The following is an 18,896-nucleotide window of genomic DNA, read 5'->3' as shown; positions in this document are numbered from 1 at the left end:
CGATCTGACCTTATCAGGATCGCTGCTGCTTCGTTACATGGTCACTGGTGAGCTGTCAAACAGGCAAATCTCACCAGTGACCAGCCCCCAGTCAGCAGCGACGCGTGGATGCGTAACTAAGGTAAATATCGGGTAACCAAGGAAAGCACTTCTCTTGGTTACCCGATATTTTCCATAGTTACTAGCGTCCGCCGCTCTTACGCTGCCAGTGCCTACTCCCTGTTCCCTGCACTCCTGGCCAGAGTACACATTGGGTTAATTACCCGATGTGTACTCCAGCTACGTGTGCAGGGAGCAGGGAGCTGGCACTGGCAGCGTGAGAGCACACCGCTTAGCGCTGGCTCCCTGCACTCCTAGCCAGAGTACACATCTGGTTAATTACCCGATGTGTACTCCAGCTATGTATGCAGGGAGCCGGCACTGGCAGCGTGAGAGCGGCGGACACTAGTAACTAAGGTAAATATCGGGTAACCAAGGAAAGGGCTTCTTGGTTACCCGATGTTTACCTTGGTTACAGCTTACCGCAGGCTGCCAGACGCCGGCTCCCTGCTCGCTTCAGTTCGTCACTCTCTCGCTGTCACACACAGCGATGTGTGCTTCACAGCGGGAGAGCAACGTCCAAAAAATGAAGCAGGACATTCAGCAACGACCGGCGACCTCACAGCAGGGGCCAGGTCGTTGCTGGATGTCACACACAGTGACGGGACGTCGCTGCTACGTTACAGAAAATGGTGACTTAGCAGCGACGTCGTTGTCGTCCTTGCTATGTGTGACACCACCTTAAGGCTAGAGCCTGTCTAGCAGAAAATATTTGCAGCAGCACCATGGGGAATTCATTGAAGGCGAAAATGGGTAAATATTGACCAGAGGAAAGCAACTGGTCTATCAATGGAGATCAAACACACACAAGTTTTATTTGATTACCACATTTTCCTTAACTGACTGTGGTTAATTGCATCCTATAAAACTAGCAATAGTCATCCTCTAAATACATTTTCTCATATCAAATATGTAAATTTACAGCATTGACTATACATTGGAACAATAGTGTCCATAGATAGTCATGAAAATGTGGATTGTATGTATTCGTAGATATTCTAAACACATTACCAGCCTATTGATCTTTGAGCTTCTTTCCAATCCTATATGCAGTTTGGCACATTGCTTACCCAAAATCAGCACGTGAAATGTCGGGTCACATTAAAGGCATCTATATTTCTAATGCTAGATGCGTTCAGTTCTGTCCATTCAGTCCATCCTCCATCTTGGTTTCAACACATAAAATCGCTTCCTATCCTCTTTGTATAAGTGGCGTGTATGAAAGGTGCTGGCTGACTGTCTTGTTGATTACCTTACCCAGCCCCCCTCTCTTTCATGGCTTATTTAAGGACTGAGTGCTGACTCTGCCATTGAACTGGAGTAGTCACCAATCCCCTTTTAGTTGTAGAGAGAATGAAGCTCATTCCTGTACTGAAAATAATGCAAAAGTGAAGCCGGCCGATGCCGAAATTGCAGTTTTCTTAACAAATAAGATATATTATTAAGTTTAGCTGGACATTGAGGTGTTGTCTTCCTTATGAGATTTTTCACAATCTTGTCTTGCACAGGGTGTGCGAACTTGAGGAACTGGGGGAACTGTCTCCATGCTGGGAGAACCTCCGTCGACAGATAGTAACTCAGTATCAGACGATTATTCTAACGTACCAGGACAATCTGACTAATCTTCATCAGTACAAAGGTCAGTTAAAGAGACAAACTATCAGATTTTTGTTTGTAATGCATAGACTGTAAAATCCACAGTGGATTTGTATGCAACCAGTGCAGATTTTCCCACAAATTCATTGTGGTATTTTATCCGGGAGATGGTTATATTGAGATAAGGAACAGAAAAATCAAAATTAAATCACGTAATGTAAAGATATCCTTTCTGATTTACTCCTGTTCCTCGCGATAAAAAAAAATCTTTATTTTTATATAGCGCTAACATATTCTGCAGCGCTTTACATACATCAGGAACACTGTCCCCATTGGGGCTCACAATCTAAATTCCCTATCAGTATGTTTTTTGGAGTGTGGGAGGAAACCGGAGTACCCGGAGGAAACCCACACAAACACGGGGAGAACATACAAACTCCTTGCAGATGGTGTCCTTGGTGGGATTCGAACCCAGGACCCCAGCTCTGCAAGACTACAGTGCTAACCACTGAGCCACCGTGCCGCCGTTCAAGATCTCTGTTTTGTTGTCAGTGAATGGAAGAATTCTTGCTTACATCAACGCATAAACACCTGTATAATCTATGGAATTTCTTCCTTCGTTTTCTGTCCAGATTAAATACAGTCAAATGTTTTCATATAATATGTATTGGCCAATTAGTCCTTATGCCAGTAGTTATACTCCAGATGTGATTGGATCACCAAGGATTGCCTCCGCTGCTGTACCGTATTGTAGCGCTAAGTATCACGTTTGTGTGAATAGGAATACTTTCATTCACCAACAGCTGAGATTTTCAAAATGGTAATGGACTAAAACACAAAATATATTAGAATGTTGTAGAAGTTTTCACTTGTCCATATGCTGTTATGTGATGGAGCAGAGAGCCTCTAACAAGTAGCTTCCTCCACCTCTTGTGGATGCTTGGTAGAGGTCTCTGATTCTTCACCTGTAATACTACTACTGCTGCCATTGATGATCAGGCGAATAAAACTTCCTCCTGAAAATGTTAAGCTTACCGGAGATTTCTGGAGTTGCACCACCATCAATCAGCCGATCGCTGCAGTGCCACCCACATTTAGGCCTGTTTCACACATCAGTGAAAAACAGACGTTCTTCACTGACGTGTAAACACGCACATGTCCCTCCGTGTTCCGTGATTCACGGCACACATGGTTTGTCCATGTGCAATCCGTGATACGTGATCCATGATTGCACATGGATGTGTGCTCACCTGTCCCGTTCCTACTCTCCATGGTGCTGAAGTCTCCAGCTCTGCAGAGTCCGCCCCCCGCTCTCTGCAGCTACTTCCGGGTCAGCTCTGACTGCATAAATAAAATATTCATGAGCCGGGCAGGAAGCTGCAGAGAGCACAGGCTGCACACAGCGTCGCTGGAAAGGAGAGTTGAAAATGTTTATTATCTTAAATGTCCATGTTTTTCAGGTACGTGTTTCACGGATCACACCACTGCGTGGTCCGTGGGACATCAGTGATGCCAGAAAAAAATGTACAGGTCTCCGTGCGGCAATCACGCACACGCGTGTACGCCGCACGGAGACCCGGTCAGTGAAAAATCACTGATGTGTGTGCAGACCCATTGATTATAATGGGTCTGTGTGTCGCCCACCTGCAGCGGTCGCCCCAGGGACACCACTCCACCTTCAGGAATGCCACAGGGTCTTCACTTTGGGTATATCTGGCTACAGGTATGTCAGGTATGTCAAGTGTGGCAGTTGTCAGTCACTCACGGTTTGCGGTCCGGGTTATGGGTGACTCCACTGCAGGTTTACGGAGCGTCTGGGGCTGATGGAGTCTGCAGTCGGATGGTGTAGCCTCCCGGGAGTGAGGCTGGCCCCAGGAGCTCAGGTGCGTAGAACAGGTCCCAGAATAACTCAGGCACAGTCCGGAAAGTCTTTCAACTTGTTTTTACTCACTGTTAGATGTTTTGTGAGGTACACGGGCGATGCTGACATTAGACCAGGTGGAACCAGGAACTCCTTCAGGCCGGTCTGAGGGTAACCACTAACTCTCCTTCCTAGCACTTCTTGTTTCGGATAACCCCTGACTTGAAGTACCGTGGGGTCTATCCCGGGAAGTTGCTACTGCCTTTTCTCCCCTTTTCGGCCCGTTTGCCTGCAGCGTGGACCAGGTGAGATGGCTTCTGGCTCCGTCTCCTTATGGGTGCCCCTGTTGCTGCTGAGGCTCGGACTCTAGTTCGTTGGTGAGGTACCTCCAGTCCCCTCACAGACAGGTTTAGCAGATCAATAAATGGACGTCTACTCTAGGGACCTGTTCCCTGTGCGTGCCTAGTCACCAGCAGTCCCCGTACTCGACTGCCTCTCTTCAGGTGTCTTTGTAACTGACCCTCTTGTAACTGTTCTCCCCCGCTAACCGCTACTACACGTGCAGGGTTTGACTAGGGTGTTCGTGTCACTGCCTCTTCCAGCAACTGCCGCATTCCACCCTCCAGACTGGCTCACTCCTCCTACTTTTCTTACAGCCTCTGCAGTTTAGCTTCCAGCCCCTCCCCTCCACACCTTGACAAGAATTGAAAGCTAGCCTCTTCCAGAGGGTAGCCAAGGGTCCTATCTAATGGTGTGGGAGACTTGGTTGCTATGTGTCTGGGCGTACACACCCCTTTCTGGCCTTTGGAATTACCTGGAAGCACTGTCCCAGCATGGGTGCAGTACTCAGTGGTGCCTGACCAGGTCAGGGGCGCCACATTTGCAAATGTCTGTGATTCTGGTACGTATAAAAAAAAAGCACAAATGTACCAGAATCACTGACGTCTGAAACAGGCCTTAGAGTGTTAAGGGTGCTTTACATGTTGCGACATCGCTAGCGATCTCGTTAGCGATGTGACAAGCCAGATCGCAGATAAGATTTGACGAGATCGCACATATGTCATTTTTGTAGCTCTGGTCACGTGCGATCTCGGCAAATCGTATGTGCGATCTGGCGTGTTACATCGCTAACGAGATCGCTAGCGATGTCGCAGCGTGTAAAGCACCCTTTACTGTCGTTTACATTTTTTTTTTTTTCAGAAATCAATAATGAATATGAAAAAAAGGAACTTTTGAAATATATCTTATCAGATAAGTCTGCTTCTTCCTCTGCCAAAATTTGATTATTCAGTCTCAAAAAATTCAATTCACTGCTAAAATCGGTGTTCAGTAAATACAGAACGTTACATTACTGAAATGGGAGTGACTACTGATGAGATTTTATGGAGAGGGGAGGTGAGCAGAAGAGGTTGAAGCTAAAGGCAGATCTCCTCCCTACTCTGACCCTCTGGTCTGCATAGATGACAGCTACTCCCGATAAGATTCCCTCAGCAATATAAAAATCTGTTTTCCAGAATACAGATTTTAGCTGTGAATTTACAATTTTGAAAATGATCAGTCCCAGCAGAGAAAGATGATGACTATTGTTCTGATAAGATGCATCTTATTTTCAAGTTTACATTTGATTTTTGAAGAAAAATCTAAAATGACAATTACACTTTAATGAGACATCCTCTTTAAAGGGGTTTTCCAAGAAATGTAATAATAAAGTTTATAATATACATTAAATATTAGCCATTTTTCTAACTATTTTTTTGTATCAAAGTTTTGCTAGTGCACTCTGTCAGGATTTTAAAGATGGCAGCTTCCATCAATCACAACCTGTTCTAGATTAAACATGCAATCGGACAGGCTGCGTAAAGAACATCTGCTCAAGAAGGTCAAGTAAGAGAAGCTTTCTGTCAGGAATCATGAACTCTCATTCATTAGGTTCATTCTGTTAGGTTCAGCCAACCTAACAGGACACTGAGCGGAGAGGACTAAAGGAGAAGATAAACACCTTTAGCTGAATGAGAATGAACATCCATCTGAGTCAGCCTGACAGTATTGGTGTGTACAGTTAGGTCCAGAAATATTTGGACCGTGACACAAGTTTTGTTATTTTAGCTGTTTACAAAAACATGTTCAGAAATACAATTATATATATAATATGGGCTAAAAGTGCACACTCCCAGCTGCAATATGAGAGTTTTCACATCCAAATCGGAGAAAGGGTTTAGGAATCATAGCTCTGTAATGCATAGCCTCCTCTTTTTCAAGGGACCAAAAGTAATTGGACAAGGGACTCTAAAGGGCTGCAATTAACTCTGAAGGCGTCTCCCTCGTTAACCTGTAATCAATGAAGTAGTTAAAAGGTCTGGGGTTGATTACAGGTGTGTGGTTTTGCATTTGGAAGCTGTTGCTGTGACCAGACAACATGCGGTCTAAGGAACTCTCAATTGAGGTGAAGCAGAACATCCTGAGGCTGAAAAAAAAGAAAAAATCCATCAGAGAGATAGCAGACATGCTTGGAGTAGCAAAATCAACAGTCAGGTACATTCTGAGAAAAAAGGAATTGACTGGTGAGCTTGGGAACGCAAAAAGGCCTGGGCGTCCATGGATGACAACAGTGGTGGATGATCGCCGCATACTTTCTTTGGTGAAGAAGAACCCGTTCACAACATCAACTGAAGTCCAGAACACTCTCAGTGAAGTAGGTGTATCTGTTTCTAAGTCAACAGTAAAGAGAAGACTCCATGAAAGTAAATACAAAGGGTTCACATCTAGATGCAAACCATTCATCAATTCCAAAAATAGACAGGCCAGAGTTAAATTTGCTGAAAAACACCTCATGAAGCAAGCTCAGTTCTGGAAAAGTATTCTATGGACAGATGAGATCAAGATCAACCTGTACCAGAATGATGGGAACAAAAAAGTTTGGAGAAGAAAGGGAATGGCACATGATCCAAGGCACACCACATCCTCTGTAAAACATGGTGGAGGCAACGTGATGGCATTGGCATGCATGGCTTTCAATGGCACTGGGTCACTTGTGTTTATTGATGACATAACAGCAGACAAGAGTAGCCGGATGAATTCTGCAGTGTACCGGGATATACTTTCAGCCCAGATTCAGCCAAATGCCGCAAAGTTGATCGGACGGCGCTTCATAGTACAGATGGACAATGACCCCAAGCATACAGCCAAAGCTACCCAGGAGTTCATGAGTGCAAAAAAAGTGGAACATTCTGCAATGGCCAAGTCAATCACCAGATCTTAACCCAATTGAGCATGCATTTCACTTGCTCAAATCCAGACTTAAGACGGAAAGACCCACAAACAAGCAAGACCTGAAGGCTGCGGCTGTAAAGGCCTGGCAAAGCATTAAGAAGGAGGAAACCCAGCGTTTGGTGATGTCCATGGGTTCCAGACTTATGGCAGTGATTGCCTCCAAAAGATTCGCAACAAAATATTGAAAATAAAATTATTTTTTTTTTGGGTTTGGTTTATTTGTCCAATTACTTTTGACCTCCTAAAATGTGGAGTGTTTGTAAAGAAATGTGTACAATTCCTACAATTTCTATCAGATATTTTTGTTCAAACCTTCAAATTAAACGTTACAATCTGCACTTGAATTCTGTTGTAGAGGTTTCATTTCAAATCCAATGTGGTGGCATGCAGAGCCCAACTCGCGAAAATTGTGTCACTGTCCAAATATTTCTGGACCTAACTGTATGTCTTGAGTCTAAAATCTAGGATGGGCTGCACAGATTTATGGCCATTGCCATCTTTGAAATCTTGATAGTAGACAGTAGATAAAGGAATTTAGAAAAAAGTTTTTAATATTGAAATGTGTAATTATTTATTACATTTCTATGATAAACCCTTTACCTTGCATAAAAAGAAAATGTCACTATGTGTTTACCACCTAAACAATTTTATAAAAAATTTACAGCAAGCTGCTGTGATGCTTTACTGTAATGGGGGGGGTCTCTGCCCCTACATCATGCTGCTGTCCGATGGGATAGCAAACACTTTGTCAGAGATTTCCTTTGAGGCTGTGTGGCCACGATCAGAGTTAACAGTGGTTTGGACGAAGTGTGTTTTGCTGCGTTCAAAGCGCTGCATTGTACAGTACAAGCATAGTGGATGGGATTTATAGAAATCCCGTGCCCACTGTGCTTGTTTTTCTTGCAGCGAAAACTGACCTGCGGTGCGACTTTCCAAGCTGCAGCATGTTAGCTCTTTGCTGCGGAGACGCAAGCGTTCTTCACAGGTAGAACACAAGCGAGAGACCGCAGCGTCCCGAACCCTGATCGTAGGCACGAGCAGTGGCAGTGTCCTGTGGAGGAGACTCGCGGTCCCGCCGGTCAGGACCTGCTGCATGCAGGACCCAGCAGGTCCTGATAGTGTGCACATACCCTGGAATTGCTTTGAAGAGGAACATAACAGAGGCCACTAAGTCACTGTTTGTTAGACATGTGACTGTTGGCACCCTCCCCTGGCATGCTTTACCTCAAACCTAAGTCTCCCCTTACACCTTCAATAACTGTTAGGGCAAAACGGGGACATATTTTCATTTACTGCTCCAATTAATGTTTTAATTGGAACGTTTGTCACATTTTTGTGTACCGTACCATGTAATTTATTTTGTTTTCTAGGTGTTTCTTTTAAAGCAAGTAGCTTAAAAGCAGACAAGAAACTAGAGTTCGTTCCTACTAATTTACACATTCAAAGAATGCGAGTTCAGGATGAATCCACATCAGGTATTGCTTTCATGTATAATATCACTGCTATTGTTAGAAAACTCTGATTTAATAAAGCAGCCCTAGGTGGGGACTGACTTCTTCCAGGCTACATTTCCCTCTTGAGTTGAGCAATGTGTGACTAATCTGGTTACTAGTTACCATCGTCTTTTCAGCAAGGTTGTCATGAATCACATCCATAGTAACCAGTTTTCCTCAGTATACCCTTACTTTACACTTAATATCATAAAGAGCAAGGAGGTGTTAACTCCTAAAAAAAAAAAATGTAGAACTTCGCATTAAAGGGAACCTGTCAGGTACAATATGCACCCAGAACCACGAGCAGTTCTGGGTGCATATTGCTAATCCCTGCCTAACTGTCCCTGTATCTAGTAGCATAGATGAAGACATCTTTAGGAAGAGTATTTCTAAAAATTCTTTATAATATGCTAATGAGCGCAGGGACTAGTCGTGAGGGCGTTACTTCCCCCGACTAGCCGCCCTCTTAGCATGTTAGTACGCCCACAGGGGCATGCTAACATGCCACTCAATGCAACGTCTCCAGCGGTGATGTGCATACCTGTGTCTGCAGTGAACACTGAGCTGACTGTCCCGCACTTCGGGTCATGTGCAGTAGACCTCTCTGAAGCCGGGATGTGTACACCCGGCTTCATACTGTGCATTACCGGAAGTGCCCGGCATTCAGAAGCGCGAACACAGCTACGCACATAACCGCTGGAGACGCTGCATTGAATAGTATGTTAGCAGGCCCCTGTGGGCGTACTAACATGCTAAGAAGGCGCTAGTCGGGGGAAGTAACGCCCTCACGACTAGTCGCTGGCCTCATTAGCACATTATAAAAAATCTTTAGAAATACTTTTTCTAAAGATCTCTTTATCTATGCTACTAAATACAGGGACAGTTACGCAGGAATTAGCAATATGCACTTGGAACTGCTCGTGGTTCTGGGTGCATATTGCACCTGACAGATTCCCTGTAATAAACACATTTCTTACATTTTTTTTATATGAACTTTATATAAAGTTTCAATTTGTGCGAAACGTTAAAAAAATAGGTGTTTCATCATGTGAGAGATATAGACAGCAACGTTTGTTAGGAAATTTTATTAAAGGTTTGTTTCAGTGTTATTAGCTATACACAGGTACCCTGTTAAAATAAGAAAGTTTGCAACTAACTTTCTTTCTTTACCCAGCTACTATGTGAGCTTTTCTGTTTTTTTTTTTGTTTTTTTTTACTGCTCGCTTCCAAGGTGACAGACCACTCCTGCTGTCTTCTAGAAGTGGCCAAACATGCACGGTTGCTACATTAATTTTTACTGTGAGGCCAGATAGTATCTTGGGAGTGTGAATGGATAAGGGCCACTTCTCTATAGACTCTTTAATTACTTCTTCCACTGTAGCCTAGGAGCCATTCTACAGCACTGTCCACCTCCCCATCACCACCATGTTCAGGTCACGTCACAAAGATGCTGCTGGCCTAACCTTTCACTCAACCAGGAGCGCCATTTTCCCTCAACAACCAGTGTAAGGGGCCAGGGACAGAGGACTTCAAATGTTCTATATGTCACAGTTGCTGTTCTGGCACGATGTTGCAGGGGCCGTGTTCCCTGGGTGGTCTACCAGGCCCTGATGTTCCCTGCTATCCACCCCCAACCAGTATCCACAGCTGATGGACAATCCACAGACACGGTCTTGGTGATAACAGTTGCTTTAATACAGCGGGAACAAAGGAAAACAACACGGAATATACTGTATGTTTCAGTCTTTTGTGGGTAGGCCACGGCAAATACAGCTTGGAGTTGAATGCTGAAGTGCAATTAGGGTTCTGGAGCTTTTAAGAGCACGATTTGTTTCAGATTTAATTCTGGTATGCTTTTAGCAGGTTCAGAGTTTCTTGAGCTTAGAGGGTAGATATGATACAGTAATAAGATTGTACAGACTTGGAGTCCTGGGGTTGATTTCACTGCTAGTTAAGACACATGGAGTACTTGTAAACAAATGTTGAAAGTTGCCCAGCGCGCTACGGGGACCGGACAGCTGGTGCGTGGACAATGGCATGCAAGCCACTAATATTGCAGTGGGGTGGGAGACCCTCAAACTTCCCCAATCTGCGTGCAGTAGTGTCTGGTATATATACTCAGTATGCCCTACTGTCTGAAGAGATGTATATTTGGCCAGTGAGGATTCAGGATAGGAAGCCTTCAGTATATTGGCTGTAAAAATCAGTAAATGGTGAAATTCTAGGCCTCGGGCCTAGCAGGAGTCTTGTGATGAAGAGGAACGCCACATAATGTCTTCCCTCAGAGGAGACTCAGCCAGAACCAGAACATTCCAGTTCTTTCCAGACAGAGGCTGGAGAATAGCTCCACCTATTGAGCCATGTGACCAAGAACTGGCCAATAGGAAAACACCCAGTGCACACTTCAGATTCTTACAGTTTTCACCAGTAGATGGTGCTAGAACACAGCAAATGAAAAATGCTTTACATATAACATATAACATAATATTACATATAAGTAAATGTACTTAAAGAAACAGACACAATCTGGACTGGGCCACTACATACTCCCCCTCTGAAGGTGAGCCGTCCTCAGCGATTGTGCAAGTGGAGGACTGCTAAGAAAGGAAGGAAATATATGTGTAACAATAAGGCAAGAATATGCAGCCAGACGGAAGAACAATAGGCAATGAACAAATGCAAAACATGAATGTGGTAGTGCCAATATGAGAGAGTCTCTTTCCGCAATATACTATCGTCCATATGAATGGCTCTGGAAAGGCACTTTAGTGGCAACAAACAGTCCATAATTCCATAGCTGTATATAGAAAATTGTGCAAATAATAAACAACGTGCTTGGTATTACCCAGGTGCAGAGGCTTATACATTACTAAACTAACTATCCAGCTAAATAAATAAACAAGATTATATACTCATGGAAAAGGATATGGCCTTTTAGTCTCTGTAGCGAGCTGGAAGTTTTCCTTTGTGCTTCGCTCTGAACACTTCAACACTTGATTTTCCTCTTGAGCAGGAATGATATTGTTTGCTGGCTCAGGTGAAGTTGGCAGAGGAGCAGCAACTGGAGCAGGAACCGATACGGGGACATATTGATAGCATGGAAGGATAAATTGAGTGTTGTAGAGGGACTCTTCCACAGTAGGTTGTCTGGCTGGTTTTTCCATTGCAGGAATTGGTGTGTAGACCGGCATGACTTGTGGAGGAGGTGATCACATCACCGGTAGATCCTCTTTGGTGCATAGCTTCATGCGGTTTCTGTGCACAGTCTGTGGGGCCTTTCCGGGTTTCTTCACTTCATAGACATCTGACTCAGGATATGGGATAGCTATAACTGTGTATGGCTCTGTTTCCCAGAGTGAATCGAGTTTTCCTGTACGGTGGTACTTCTTTAGCCATACCTTGTCTCCAACTTGAAGTGGGGAAGCATTAGCTCTTTGATTATAGCTCTCTTCTTGTTGACGGTGAGCTTCACCCATGCGGTAATCAACAATCTGTTGGGCTTCATGTATTCTTCGCTGATGCTCTGAGACCCAATCAGTTTTTGGCAGGGGATTGATCGCGTCAGGGACTTGGATTCCAAGAGAACGATCTTTAGGGAGCTGACCTTGTCTTCCAAACATCAGATAATATGGCGAGTAGCCTGTAGAACAGTGGACAGTATTGTTGTAGATTTCCACTAACTCGTCAAGCAATTGAGGCCATTCAGCTTGTTTGGTAACAGATGCTGTTCGCAGCATATTGATAAAAGTCTGGTTGACTTTCTTGCAGAGGCCATTTCCTTGGGGATGATATGCGGTTGTTCTCAGCTTTTTGCACTCATGGAATTGGCAGAGTTCTTGAAATAATTGTGACTCAAAGGCAGATCCACGATCTGTGAGGACTGCTTCAGGGCAACCGTAATGTCTCACATATTCACGTTAGAAGGTGATAGCTGTAGTCCGAGCTGTAAGGTCTTTTACTGGCACAATAGCAACCCACTTAGTATAGTGATCCACCATGGTTAAGGCATACGTGTAGCCTGAATGAGTTGGTGCTAGCTTCACATGATCAAGAGTGACTAGCTCGTTTTGGTTTCTGAGAATGGTTTGGATGAAGAGGAGCTCTGGCATCTTTCTTACCGACTTTGGTGAGGTTGCAGGCTGGACATTCACTACACCAATTTTCTATGTCTGACCGCATCCCAATCCAATAGAAGCGTTGGCGTATGGTGGCTTCAGTTTTGTGCACACCAAAGTGCCCAGACTGGTCGTGGTAGGCATCAAGAACAATTCTGGCATCTCGCCGTGGGATTAGAATCTGATGTAGCCTTTCACCTGAAACCGGGTCTAGGGTATTGCGCAGGATCAAGCCCTTTTGAATGAAGAGTCTTTTGCGCTGTTTCCAGAGACGATTAAGCTCAACATCAGGACATCTTCTGCGTCGTCTGACAGGTATTCTCCCAGTAGTCAGGTAATCATAGATCTCATCTAGGACACGAGACTCATTTTGAAGAGTTTGCCATCTCGATGGATCTTGGAATAAGACAGGTTTCTGTTGAGAAATTTCATCAGTTTGTGTAGCAGCAACAGCATTCCGTGTAGCAAACCTTTGATAGAAGGGAGGCATCTCAACATCTTCCCACAGATCTTCCTCAGGAGGCTCTTCTCCTTCGGGCAAACGGGATAACACATCCGCATTGATGTTGATCTTGCCACTGCGATACTTAATATCAAAGCAGAAGTTCGCCAATCTTGAAGCCCATCTCTGTTCAAGAGCACCTAGCCGTGCAGTATTAAGATGAGCGAGAGGATTATTGTCCGTGTAAACTGTGAAGGGTGTAGCAGCGAGGTAATCTTTGAACTTCTCGGTGACTGCCCACACAAGAGCTAGCAGCTCTAACTTGAACGAACTGTAATTGCTATCGTTTTTCTCTGCACCTCTCAAGCTTCGGCTGGCATATGCAATGACTCTCTCTTTGTCATCCTGGACTTGTGATAGTACCGCTCCAAGGCCTTGGTAGCTGGCATCCGTGTAGACACGGAAAGGATGGCAGTAGTCAGGGTACACCAGAATTGGAGGTGAAGTCAATAGACTTTTCAACATCTGAAAGGCAGTTTCTTGTCGCTCAGACCAATTAATTGGAAGTCTTCTGTCGTAGTTTTCTCTAGGGCAACCCCGTAGCAGCTCTGTAAGGGGTTCTGCTATTTGCGCAAAATGAGGTATGAAGCGGCGGTAGTAGCCCGCAAAACCTAGAAAACTTCTGACTTCTTTGACGGTTCTTGGGGTGTCCCAGTTGTTCACAGCTGAGATCTTTTCAGGATCAGGCTGGATACCTTCGGCACTTACAACATGACCAAGGTAGTTGACCTTCGGCTTGAGCAGATGGCACTTTGACAGTTTTAGTTTCAGACCATGTTCAATGAGTACCTGGAATACTTCTGCAAGGTGGCATAGATGGTCTTCATAAGTGCAAGAGTATACGACAACATCATCAAGATATAACAGAACGCTCTGGAAGTTGAGGTGACCAAGACATCTTTCCATGAGTCGCTGAAATGTAGCAGGGGCGTTGCATAACCCAAACGGCATACCGTTAAACTCAGAGTCCCATTGGGGTGGTGAAAGCTGTCTTCTCTTTATCCTCAGGAGCCACAGGTACTTGCCAGTAACCGCTGGTTAAATCGAGAGTGGAGAAGTATGCAGCTGAGCCAAGAGCGGTGATGGATTCTTCAATCCGTGGAAGAGGATAGGCATCTTTGTGTGTAACGTTATTCAACTTTCGGTAGTCGACACAAAATCTGATGTTACTATCCTTCTTCTTCACCAGGACGATGGGTGCAGCCCACAGGCTTTGACTTTCTCGGATGACTTCAGAATCTTTCATCTCCTTTAACAGCTTCTTTACTTGTTGATAGTTAGCAGGAGGTACTGGATGGTGTCTTTCCTTGATAGGAGGATGATCACCTGTGTTGATCTTGTGCTGGATCAGAGTAGTCTTGCCGAAGTCAAGAGGGTGCTTGCTGAAAGCTTGGCTGTGTCGCTTAGCAAGTTTAGTTACGCCATTGATGTATTCGATAGGAGTGTTAGCATCTCCAACATTAAGTTCATTCCACCAGAAGGTAGTGGGTGTATTAGAGCCTTTGGAAGTGGCTTTTAACGACTTTTGATGAGCAAGTGTCTCTTCATGTAAGATGTCTTCTGGATCAAGGTTATACAGTTGAGCAACTGAATTAAACTTGTATAGCTCGATGGGCGCATCACTTAGGTTGATTAGCCGTACTGGTACTCTACCGTTTGAGACGGTGACAATACTTCTGGCAGCTTTTACCAGGGGCTGTCCTTCAATCTGGATGGAGTCAAGAAGAGCTACATAGTCCTCGTTGTCAATTCCTGGTCGAACTCGACACCAGACTAGAGTCTCGCTGTTGGTTGACAGGGTAACTGGTCGTGCGTCAGTGATACGCACACGGCAGATCTCACCTTTACTGTTGCCAAATTTCTGTTGGGCGCAGAGCATTTTGATAGTCCGCTGAACAGCTTGCCTGTAAGGGGGAGGAGCAGAAGGGAGAGAAGCATGCAAGGCAGCGAGCAATTCAGTAAACACATGGCGAATGACATTCATGCCTAACACTACTGCTGTTGTATCTCCCTCAGCCTCAGTAACAATTACACCTTGACCTGGTAACTTGCGATCACCAATTTGGATTGTGGGTTCCCAGTAGCCTAGCTGGGAAATAGGTTGACCATTACTTGCAATTAAGTCTAACTTTGCTTTACCCACTGGATTCAGGAGATCAAAGTGGCAATTCTTTTCAAAGGCTTGTCGCTCAATTGTGGTGACTTGTGAACCAGTGTCCATTAAAGCTTCTAGAGGTACACCATCGATCCATATGGTTATATACGGGCACTTGGAGATGAACCGGGAAATCCATTGTGATTGTCCCTTTGGGCCCTTGGATTCACCTCCCGAGGGGCGGCCCTTGGCCTCGGGGGTGGCCCATTTAACTTAAACATTGATACTTGTAGTGTCCAAGACACTCACAATAAGTACAGTACACACAATCACCAGATGGAGGCCTTCCAGGAGGGGGCCTATCAAGACTTGGCCTTCTAGAACGTGGCTCTGGGGACAATGTCCGGTTTACAGATGATTCACATGATGCAGGGCGTTGATCAAGACTTGGCCTTCTAGAACGTGGCTCTGGGGACAATGTCCGGTTTACAGATGATTCACATGATGCAGGGCGTTGGCCTTTTAGCTCCTTTAAGGCTTGGAATACAGATTCAAGGACTTGGACAAGTGCATCCGTGGTAGGAGGTGCATGAATGAGAGTAGGGGCTTGCACAGACTGTGTGGCCTGTATAGGGGAAACAGGTGAAAGAGGAGATACAGTAGAAATTCCAGCAGCAAGGTCGGAGGAACGAGGCGCAAGAGCATAGCTGGTACAAGGTGAGTCAGTACCCACTACTCGCAGGGCTAGAGCTTTAAAGTCTAAGAAAGTCATGTTTGGATTTTGTGCTGCTAGCATGCGGAGTTGACTTTGTACTAGCCTGGAGTCCAAACCTTCTATGAATCTGTCGGTGATTATGTTCTCTGCATCAGCAGGATCTATAGTGTCTATTTGCTGTAAAGCCCTGTAGGCAGACTGAAGGGCTAGTGCATAGTCCCTAAGAGTCTCACCTGGTCCCTGACGTCTGTTGTAAAATTTGAGACGAACTTCGGTGGGTGATTGGCGTTCAAATTCTTTTCTCAGGCGGGTGAGGATCAGTTCTACACTGGTTTTCTCGGTAGATGGCCAGGAACGGACTTCCTCAGCAGCTGGTCCAGAAAGCTGTCCCAGGAGAAGTTGTATCTGCTGATGGGGAGAAAGTGAGAAAAGCTCAAGAGTATACATCATCTTTTCTTTGAACTCCGCAAGTGTATGAGGATCTCCTCTGTAGTTTGGGAGACTAAAGGTTCCAATGAAGAATGGCATGCTGGTAGCCATGACAGGGGCTGGAACTGGGTTGGCGGCATTAGCCTGTTCCACTGGAGCACTAGCTGATGATGATGATACAGAGTTAACAGACTCAGCCTGGTCATTATGAAGAGGTTCAGACATTTTAGTGATGATGCAAGTACTGTTTCTTTAAGAATAATGATGACACTGTAGCTTTAAGGGATGCACTATTATGTACCAACACAGTCATTGAGATGGAAGCCTCCCCCTCTTGAATATAGCACTGCTGAGACTTGTAGTGCAGTAAGAGAAAATAGGCACAGAGAAATGATCCTGTTTGTGACGCCAAATTCGACCTTTGTAAGGGCCCAGAGAGAGAGGACCTCAAATGTTCTATATGTCAGTTGCTGTTCTGGCATGAGGTTGCAGGGGCCGTGTTCCCTGGGTGGTCTACCAGGCCCTGATGTTCCCTGCTATCCACCCCCAACCAGTATCCACAGCTGATGGACAATCCACAGACACGGTCTTGGTGATAACAGTTGCTTTAATACAGCGGGAACAAAGGAAAACAACACGGAATATACTGTATGTTTCAGTCTTTTGTGGGTAGGCCACGGCAAATACAGCTTGGAGTTGAATGCTGAAGTGCAATTAGGGTTCTGGAGCTTTTAAGAGCACGATTTGTTTCAGATTTAATTCTGGTATGCTTTTAGCAGGTTCAGAGTTTCTTGAGCTTAGAGGGTAGATATGATACAGTAATAAGATTGTACAGACTTGGAGTCCTGGGGTTGATTTCACTGCTAGTTAAGACACATGGAGTACTTGTAAACAAATGTAGAAAGTTGCCCAGCGCACTACGGGGACCGGACGGCTGGTGCGTGGACAATGGCATGCAAGCCACTAATATTGCAGTGGGGTGGGAGACCCTCAAACTTCCCCAATCTGCGTGCAGTAGTGTCTGGTATATATACTCAGTATGCCCTACTGTCTGAAGAGATGTATATCTGGCCAGTGAGGATTCAGGATAGGAAGCCTTCAGTATATTGGCTGTAAAAATCAGTAAATGGTGAAATTCTAGGCCTCGGGCCTAGCAGGAGTCTTGTGATGAAGAGGAACGCCACATAATGTCTTCCCTCAGAGGAGACTCAGCCAGAACCAGAACATTCCAGTTCTTTCCAGACAGAGGCTGGAGAATAGCTCCACCTATTGAGCCATGTGACCAAGAACTGGCCAATAGGAAAACACCCAATGCACACTTCAGATTCTTACAGTTTTCACCAGTAGATGGTGCTAGAACACAGCAAATGAAAAATGCTTTACTTATAACATATAACATATTACATATAAGTAAATGTACTTAAAGAAACAGACACAATCTGGACTGGGCCACTACACCAGGACCTTTCTCCTGAAGATAGAAGTTGAGAAAACCCTTTCAAGAGTGATACTAGAAAATTGAAAAAACTTTATTATATCTTGCACTGACTTAAGTTTTTGATTTATATGATAAAACACATTTATTAAGAGGTATGTATCATTTAACAACCTTTGGGCGATTTACTCTAAGAATCTATCTGCCCAAATATTTCTTTATATGGTTTTTACCGCCTACTTTGGCCTAATAGATTGTAATGAAATGAGATGCTAAACCACACGCTGCTGCACTATTACGATCAGTTACCAGTTTTGAGCAGTGTTTTGTGGGGGGTTTTTTCCCCTTTTTTAAAAAAGAAAAAAAAACAATAACCTGCATTTAAAAAGAATAGTAAAACTCATAAACTTCTAACTTCAGATCAGAACTATGATATAGTCACGATAGGAGCACCAGCAGCCCATTGCCAAGGTTTTAAATCTGGTGGATTGCGGAAGATGTTACATAAGTTTGAAGACGCAAAGAAAAAGTAAGCATCAGTTTAATTACGTCACTGATATATTTATTACCAAGAATTCTGTTAATCATAATCAGCCATGTACTGCCTTCTGCTAGATCTATTGGATCTTTTATAATGACAAGCTTAAAGTATCATTAACTACCTTTAATTCTGTTCCGCCTTTCAGTCTGACATTGGGCAGTACAATTGCCAAAAACCTCAATATGAGGACTGAAAAAGGTTGTCCCACGATTACGTGTCTGATACATGCTGGTCCTACAGCTGGGATCTACACCGCTTTCAAGAACTGGGCTCCTAGTTAGTGATGGGCGAACCCCCCGATGTTTGTGTTCGGGGGGGCCTCGCCTGAACGTTTTGTAAAGTTCTAGTTCTGTTATGAGATAACAAACTTACATCCGAACACCAAACTTGGACTTTACAGTTATGGGATGGGGAAGGGGGGGCTGTAAAATAAAGAACATAGTTAATAATAAACATTGTCATTATACTTACAGGTCCCGTGACTCGTCCTGCAGACCTGCTCAGCCTCTGTCTTCCGGCCACTTCTGCTTTAGGGTCCGGTCATTGCTGTGCCTCCGGGTAATGACCACTGACTTACAGGACCTTCCATGACTCATATCCATGTGACCAGTCTGGTGTGAATGTTGTACAGACATTGGGTTACAGACTAGTCACATGGCTATGACATCATGGAATGTCCTGTAACCCACTAGGTATCATTCAGACCAGACTAGTCACATGGCTATGACTTCATGGAAGGTCCTTT

The 18,896-nt window shown here is 44.6% G+C and overlaps 1 protein-coding gene across 8 annotated transcripts in view; it reads left to right on the top strand.

The window, feature by feature from the left end:
- Positions 1-18,896, top strand: part of INPP4A (inositol polyphosphate-4-phosphatase type I A) — a 167,076-nt gene that overhangs the window by 97,003 nt on the left and 51,177 nt on the right. For all 8 annotated transcript variants that reach the window (XM_075336395.1, XM_075336393.1, XM_075336394.1 and 5 more), the window contains exons 11-13: positions 1,608-1,738; positions 8,197-8,301; positions 18,031-18,139. In XM_075336395.1, the coding sequence (XP_075192510.1) occupies positions 1,608-1,738; positions 8,197-8,301; positions 18,031-18,139 (345 nt within the window). The remainder of the gene's footprint in view (positions 1-1,607; positions 1,739-8,196; positions 8,302-18,030; positions 18,140-18,896) is intronic.

This window comes from Anomaloglossus baeobatrachus, chromosome 2 (assembly GCF_048569485.1).
Source record: "Anomaloglossus baeobatrachus isolate aAnoBae1 chromosome 2, aAnoBae1.hap1, whole genome shotgun sequence".
NCBI lineage: Eukaryota > Metazoa > Chordata > Amphibia > Anura > Aromobatidae > Anomaloglossus > Anomaloglossus baeobatrachus.
Note: the sequence above shows the minus strand (reverse complement) of the source record. Positions and strands in the feature narration are given on the sequence as shown.